Source organism: Penaeus vannamei, chromosome 42 (assembly GCF_042767895.1).
Source record: "Penaeus vannamei isolate JL-2024 chromosome 42, ASM4276789v1, whole genome shotgun sequence".
NCBI lineage: Eukaryota > Metazoa > Arthropoda > Malacostraca > Decapoda > Penaeidae > Penaeus > Penaeus vannamei.
Genome location: NC_091590.1, coordinates 3,955,277 through 3,962,776, shown reverse-complemented (window position 1 = coordinate 3,962,776; position 7,500 = coordinate 3,955,277). Strand labels below are relative to the sequence as shown.

Sequence of the window (7,500 nt, the reverse complement as noted above, 5' to 3'; positions counted from 1 at the left end):
TGTATCTTTAAAAATATTGATACTGTTGGGATTTTTTGAAACTGAATTCTGTTATAAACTTTTTTTTTTTAAGAATTTGTATTTTTCAGTTTGAAAGAATTTGTGTCCGAGCTAATTCCATTTCCTTTACCCGAACAGACAAAGTTTGCCTTCATGAGGAAGATATATCCCCAACAAGATAGAAAGTGGAGAGCTCGCAATACAATGGTAGAAACAGCAGCGATGTTGACTTGTTGTACTAGGGCCATTTTGATTGCGTCATTACTGCTTTAGTGACCTGTTGTTAATATCCCTAATGAGTGTTACCTGGAGGATCTGGATGTTCAGTCTGCATGACTGTTGGCAGCTGAGCTAGATTGTTGGCAACTTTCAGGGAGGAAATATTCGGGACATAAATTCTTCGTCAAGTTCTCCTGGGTGCAGGTGTTCACATGTAAGCAGCCAAGGAGACCGTTCTTCAACCACCTTTAGCCACAGGACTTTGACGGCCTTCTCCTTGTTGTCCCCATTTGGGCAACTAGGTGTGTGGACCAAAATCCGGGCCATTCAAGCAAGCCTAGTAAATCTACTTGAGTGGTGACTCTCCCGGGTGTGGGAATTGGACATCCTTGCTTTCATGTTACCCCCTTTTTTGGCTGGCACTGAATAGTCATTTTACAAGAGCTATGTATGTGATTTGTTATGCTATATCATGCTGGTAGTGGGCTGCTTCCATTGTGCAGACTCCATATTATCTGTGTAATACATGTAATAATGTGTTTTATTTTCATATTTCTATGTTTTCATAATTAGTTTTTGAATAATAATCTGTATTAAAAGCTAATATACTCTTTTTGTTTAGACCTTCATATCTGCCCAAATACAAACACAGTGAGATACAAACAACATAAGCTATATGCAAAATCCTTTTAGTTACTTAGTGACTATATTTGTCATTTGTTGTGCTAATGATACTATTAAACAGTTTTCGTTGAGAAGACACTGCTTTTTTTGTAATGTTCAATCAAAAACAACTCTATTAAAACTACAAGCTTATTGAACTTTCTGTTTATTAAAAGTAACACCGAGCTAAAGAAGGATAAACCAAGTATTTTTCTGTTCTATGTATATAAACATTACGCATAATTTTTAACTGTGTGGTAGACCTGGAAGCATTCATATGGGCACAAGGCCACATGACAATGTTCACACATGCTGCGAGTTTCTTTGCGTGCACCGCGCGCATGACACACTTTACACCGTCGGTAACGGCCGGAAGGCACAGGAACCAGGAAGTGGACATGGTGACCTCCCTGGAAACGGTCTTCCTCCGGGCCTGGATCACGGACGGTATCTTTCCACCGGTGGAAATCTCGTAGAAGCTCGCGAACGATCTCCTTCCTGAAGGCCCGACGAGCTAATGTTCCTCCAAGTGTTCTGTGCACTAAATAGGCGTTCTCAACCGCCATATCAACCAATTTGTACAGTATTTGAGCAGTCAAATTGACGGACTCGTCAGATGTCAGGTCTGCTTTAGCCAGTTTACTCAAAGCTACTCTCTTCATCCCGATGAAGTCGGCAACGACTTTAGGCTTCAGACTCCGGCCCGAAACCGTGACCATGTCGCTATCGTGAACAGTCGAGAGCATTGTGACGGGCCTCTGGTCGTGCCATTGAAGGCACAACATGCCCGTCCCCGTGCTGCGACTGTCCACATCACCACGGGCCCTCACCTGCAGGTCTTCTGGCATATACCTGCGGTTGACACGAACCATGCCAACCGCATTGAGATGCTGACTCTGCAGGTAGTGGAAGAAGCCTGGAGAGGTGTATCTGTCACCGGTGTGCACCTCGTACCCCTTTCCAAACAGGCCCGCGGCGCCTATTAAATCGATAGCGACCTTGGAGGGCGTAGGGATGTCCCCTTTGCTCTCTCCCTTGGAGATCTGGAAGGCGCTTACATAGCCTGAAGTCGGACCTGAATGAAAATATTGTTAATTTAATTGTTGATAGAAAAAACAATTGAAATTCATTTAACTAAATGAGTTTTAGAATCCTGGAATCATCCTATCATATTGTAAATAGTATACCTGTAGACACAAAATCAAGGGACCACATGCCACGTAAGACAACTTACCATCACTGACCGCGAGCTTGTAAATTTTAACCTTGGAGTGCGCGCACTCATCGGTGGGTTGCCAGCGCCCCCAGAACTCCAATAGACTGTCACTGACTGACACCCTCTCAGGAGGAGCGAAGACCGACGAGAACTGCCCAGTCAACAGGTCGACAACTGGCTGAAGTTTCCTCAGGCGGTCAGCGACAGGTCCCGTCCTATCCTCACTCGCCACCTGTAGGCGACTGCACAGTGACTCGAATCTATCCACCGACATGGTCTGTGCAAACACGTGTCGACTTTCGAGGGGATCGCGCGACCAAAAGTCCTTATCCCTGGGCGTCGACTGCAAGGCCATCAGGAAGAACAATGCAAATACAGCGTTGACTTCCGCCGCCGTAGTGTCAACCCAGTCGTCTGGGTATTGCTGACTGTACCTGAAAACAGAATGCAAGATAAACATTTGCTTAAAACTAAAAGGTATACGCTGATGCTTAAGAAACAAAAGGTATACACTGTTGCTAAAGAAACAAAAGGTGTACACTGTTGCTTAAGAAACAAAAGGTGTACACTGTTGCTTAAGAAACAAATGGTATCCAATGTTGCTTAAGAAACAAAAGGTATACACTGTCGCTTAATTAAGAAACAAAAGGTATACACTGTTGCTTAAGAAACAAAAGATGTACACTGTTGCTTAAGAAACAAATGGTATCCAATGTTGCTTAAGAAACAAAAGGTATACACTGTCGCTTAATTAAGAAACAAAAGGTATACACTGTTGCTTAAGAAACAAAAGGTGTACACTGTTGCTTAAAAAGTGAAGGGTATGTACTGTTGCTTTAAAAATGAAAGGCATACATTGTTGCCTTTTAAAAAAAATAAAGGTATATACTTGCTTAACACCATCATGTTAACACTAGTTTAGAAATGAAAGGTATACACTGGTGCTTCAAAATGAAAGGTAAACACTGGTGCTCGGACAATATTAAGCAGGTTTGAACCAACATAAGCAGACAAAAAGAAATATGCTTACTGATTTGTTCCCCGGACGATGAGGTCGATAAATTCGTCTGTGATGAAGCAGCGATAGATGTCCACGGGCGAGGAAGTGGCGGTCAGGTTATGACCTTTGACCCCTGGAGTGCCCTTGAACTCCCAGCGCCGCGGAACATTGTCCCGCTTCTGCCACACGAACCTATCAGTCCCAGGGGCGTCGTCGCGTTGCCATTCGCCCTCTCCGCCAGCAGGAAATGGCTCCTCGGAATCAGGAGTCGCGTTCATCAGTGACACGTAGTCTACCTCCGAATCCGAGTCGCCGCTGCCGCTCCTGTAGCCCTCTGAACTGTCATCAGTTGAGAAATCTGAAGACGACGATGGCAGTCCTCGTCGTCGTCTGAAGGAGAAAGAAATTAATAATCTAAAGATACACTTAATAATCTATAATAAGATACATTTAAGCATGCATATAACGAAGAATGGAAGAGGAAGACAATAATCGATAAAGATATGCATGTACCCATAGATTAATGCAGGTGAAATGGTACAGAAATCGAGAGATCTACACGTACTTCTAGATCAATACAGCGGAAAATTAGTACAAAAATCTCCAAAGCTGTACAGGCATCCATTAATACAATACAGATCGTACATACAACTTTACATGCATACATCAAGACAGACAAATAAATGTATCTTACCGACGACGACGTATGAGCAAACGCCTCTCTTCTTCACTGTCCTCCGTCGATGAGGAATCTGATGACGGAGGAGACAGACGTACTGGCTGAAAGAGGAAGAAATACAAATTCGAAATACATACGTGTATCCATACATATATTACAGATCGTCCATACAACTCTATTAATATAGATAATTTACGTGTATCTTACCGAACAGGAGAAACAACAAGTACATACAACCTTTATTAATATAGACAATTTACGTGTATCTTACCGAACAGAGGCAACAATAATATTACAACTTTATTAATACAGACAATTTACGTGTATCTTGCCGAACATTGGCAACAATACGTACATACAACTCTATTAATATAGACAATTTACGTGTATCTTACCGAACAGGAGAAACAACAAGTACATACAACCTTTATTAATATAGACAATTTACGTGTATCTTACCGAACAGTGGCAACAATAAGTACATACAACCTTTATTAATATAGACAATTTGCGTGTATCTTACCGAACAGTGGCAACAATAAAAATACAACTTTATTAATATAGACAATTTACGTGTATCTCACCGAACAGTGGCAACAACAAGTACATACAACCTTTATAAATATAGACAATTTACATGAATCTCACCGAACAGTGACAACAACAAGTACATACAACCTTTATTAATATAGACAATTTACATGAATCTTACCGAACAGTGGCAACAATAAAAATACAACTCTATTAATATAGACCAATTTACAAACATCTTACCGAACAGGGACAACAATACGTATGTGAAAAATAAACATGACAGACCAAATTAATTTAAAGTGAAGCTTACCGAGTTATAAGGACGTTGATTGTCCGGTCTATCGCCTCCAGGAGCGCCAGGGTCCCGCTTCCGGAAGGTGTGTGAGCGTTTCATCTCGCTAAAAGAAAGTGGTCGATTTCCGATAAGGATAAGGATAAGTCCGATATGCGAAGCTGAGCCTCGCCCGGGCTATGGGCTCGCATATCGGACTTATCCTTATCCTTATCCGATTTCTGAGGTTATTTCCCTATTTTATACTATTTTCTTTTTTACTGTTCCGCTATTTCTGCTGTTTCTCCTATTCTCCGCTTTCTCCTACCTTCTTCCATCTCCCCAGCCTCCGGTACGTGACGGGGGAAGGAGAGAAGGAGGGAAGGGAGGTACATACGAGAAAAGGTGTGAGCGTAATGTTTTTATTTCTTTTATTCTATATATTGTGTTTAAGAATTTTGTAGAAAAAATATTACTTTGGTATAATAGCGAGAAAATGGACTTCGGTTTTCATGTTGTGCCTTTCATATTTACTAAAATTCTGGATTTTTTTTGTATAAAGAGTTTAATGTCCAAATAAAATAAAAAAAGAGGGGTGTGGACCCAGGTCGAGTTTTATGAAGATAATTCTCTCTCTCTCTCTCTCTCTCTCTCTCTCTCTCTCTCTCTCTCTCTCTCTCTCTCTCTCTCGAAATTTGGTTTTATTGTTTGGAGTAACAAGATCGACAGATTATATGTAATACAGTAGATAAAAAAAATCTCTGTGGTTAAAAGAGGAGGACAGAAAAACGAGAAATTATTATTATGTGACTAAATTTTACTTAAATGGGGTATTACTGCTTACTAATTCACACGAAGACGCTATCATTTATAATAGCGGGGAGGGGGGGGGGAGTCACTAATTTGATCTTATTAACTTTGAGGAATAAACTACTGTCAACAATTTGAAACTCTGAGATTTGTAATGCGAGTTGGATTGAATATATGTACGTACTTTATAACTATATATGCAGAATATGAATATGTACCTTTATGTAGACAATTTATATAGCATATATTGTATATTTGATGTGGTTGTATGTTCATTATACATGCACATATATAACCGTTTGTTTATACTGTATATGTACATCTGTATATGTACATTGCGACTTGAAATTATATATTGGAGTAGAAGAAATATGCATCGCCATTACATACAATACAGATCGTACATACAACTTTACATGCATGTATTAATAAAGACAATGTACATGTATCTTACCGAGCAGTGATATCAATACGCTTGTAAAAAAAAAAAAAAAAAAAAAAAAAAAAAAAAAAAAAAAAAAAAAAAACAAGACTAGGTGTTGCCGCGAGAGATACGTTATCAATAATCAAAATTTTAAGCATACAGGGAGTAAACAGCTAGCCAACAGTTCAGACGACCGAAGGAAACCGCAGGATGATTAGGAAGCCCACCGGAAACCCACAGGACTTGGCTCACATCCTAGAAAAAACCCAGAGTATGGAAGGGTACTGCAGGCCCATGTTTGTGTGTGTGTGTGTGTGTGTGCTTTGAGGATGTTTCGGTGTGTGTGTGTGCGTGTTTGAGCCTTCTTATGCGGCGGTGGGATGGAGGAAAGGGTATGTCGGATAAGGAGTGGCACATGAGGGAAGGATTGAGACGTATATGTACCACATACTGACTTCAATCCAATCGTACTGATACATGCACGGGTATACAGACACATATACATGCATATTGACAAATACATACATATTGGCACACAAAAAACATACATACATACACATGGACACGCGCAAACCAGGGTATACATATACATACACATGCAGACACACTCAAACCAGGACATACAGCCATATACAAGCATGCTTACATACACATGTACAAGTACACACACACACACACACACACACCACACACACAAGCATACACTCACACCCCACACACACATCACACACACACACACACACACACTCAAACACACACACATACACACACACAAACACACACATCACAAACACACACACACACACACACACAATACACAGACAAAAAAACACACAAAACACACACACACACACATCTCACACACACACACACACAAACACACACACACACACACACACACACAAACACACACACAAACACACACACACAAACACAAACACAAACACACACATCACACACACAAACACAAACACAAACACAAACACACACACACACACAAACATCACACACACACACAACCAGGTCACAAAAACACTAACACACATAGAGAATGAACAAGCAGAATAAGAACATTTGGGGTTGACGAAAAACCGATTTAAACATCAGACTAAGGGTGTAATCGCGTCCTCTCATACTATAAACTTCGCTGATATAAAACGTAGATTTAGGTCATGGTAAGACTGTATACGTGAGACTTAACGAGAAGTTTACGTAAACCCGAGGAATGGAATGATACGTCATACACGTAAGGGGGATAAATGAAAAGAAAAAAATGTAAGAATTTATGCTCAAAATAGAAAAAAACTCATCTTAAGGTCTATGTCATTATTACGTAAAGGGATAAATGAAAAGAAAAAAAATATGTAAGGATTTATGCTCAAAACAGAAAGAAAAACTCATATTAAGGTCTGTGTCATTATTACCTAAAGGGATAAATATAAATAAAATATGTTTTCGTAAATCCGAGGAATGGAATGATAGGTCATACACGTAAGGGGAATAATTTAAAAGAAAAAATATGTAAGGATTTATGGTCAAAATAGAAAAATAAAATATTAAGGTCTATGCCATTATTACGTAAGGGGAATAAATGAAAAGAAAAATATGTAAGGATTTATGCTCCAAATAGAAAAAAATAACTCATATGAACTATGTCATTATTACGTAAAGGGATAAATGAAAA

At 39.7% G+C, this 7,500-nt stretch overlaps 2 protein-coding genes across 7 annotated transcripts in view; one reads left to right on the top strand and one right to left on the bottom strand.

The window, feature by feature from the left end:
* The window catches only part of LOC113820472 (uncharacterized), a 6,373-nt gene extending 5,550 nt beyond the window's left edge, over window positions 1–823 (top strand). For all 5 annotated transcript variants that reach the window (XR_011398355.1, XR_011398357.1, XR_011398356.1 and 2 more), the window contains one exon: window positions 139–823. Coding sequence is in view for 2 of the 5 variants with exons in the window: in XM_070118535.1 (XP_069974636.1) it covers window positions 139–182 (44 nt within the window). In the remaining 3 variants the exon portion in view is untranslated. The remainder of the gene's footprint in view (window positions 1–138) is intronic.
* Window positions 824–1,032: 209 nt separating this feature from the next.
* The window catches only part of LOC113820471 (piggyBac transposable element-derived protein 4), a 9,647-nt gene continuing 3,179 nt past the window's right edge, over window positions 1,033–7,500 (bottom strand). For both annotated transcript variants that reach the window (XM_027372792.2, XM_027372791.2), the window contains exons 2-6: window positions 4,622–4,709; window positions 3,793–3,878; window positions 3,129–3,488; window positions 2,117–2,532; window positions 1,033–1,957 (exon numbers count right to left, since the gene is read on the bottom strand). In XM_027372792.2, the coding sequence (XP_027228593.2) occupies window positions 1,116–1,957; window positions 2,117–2,532; window positions 3,129–3,488; window positions 3,793–3,878; window positions 4,622–4,705 (1,788 nt within the window). In that variant the 5' untranslated portion in view covers window positions 4,706–4,709 and the 3' untranslated portion in view covers window positions 1,033–1,115. The remainder of the gene's footprint in view (window positions 1,958–2,116; window positions 2,533–3,128; window positions 3,489–3,792; window positions 3,879–4,621; window positions 4,710–7,500) is intronic.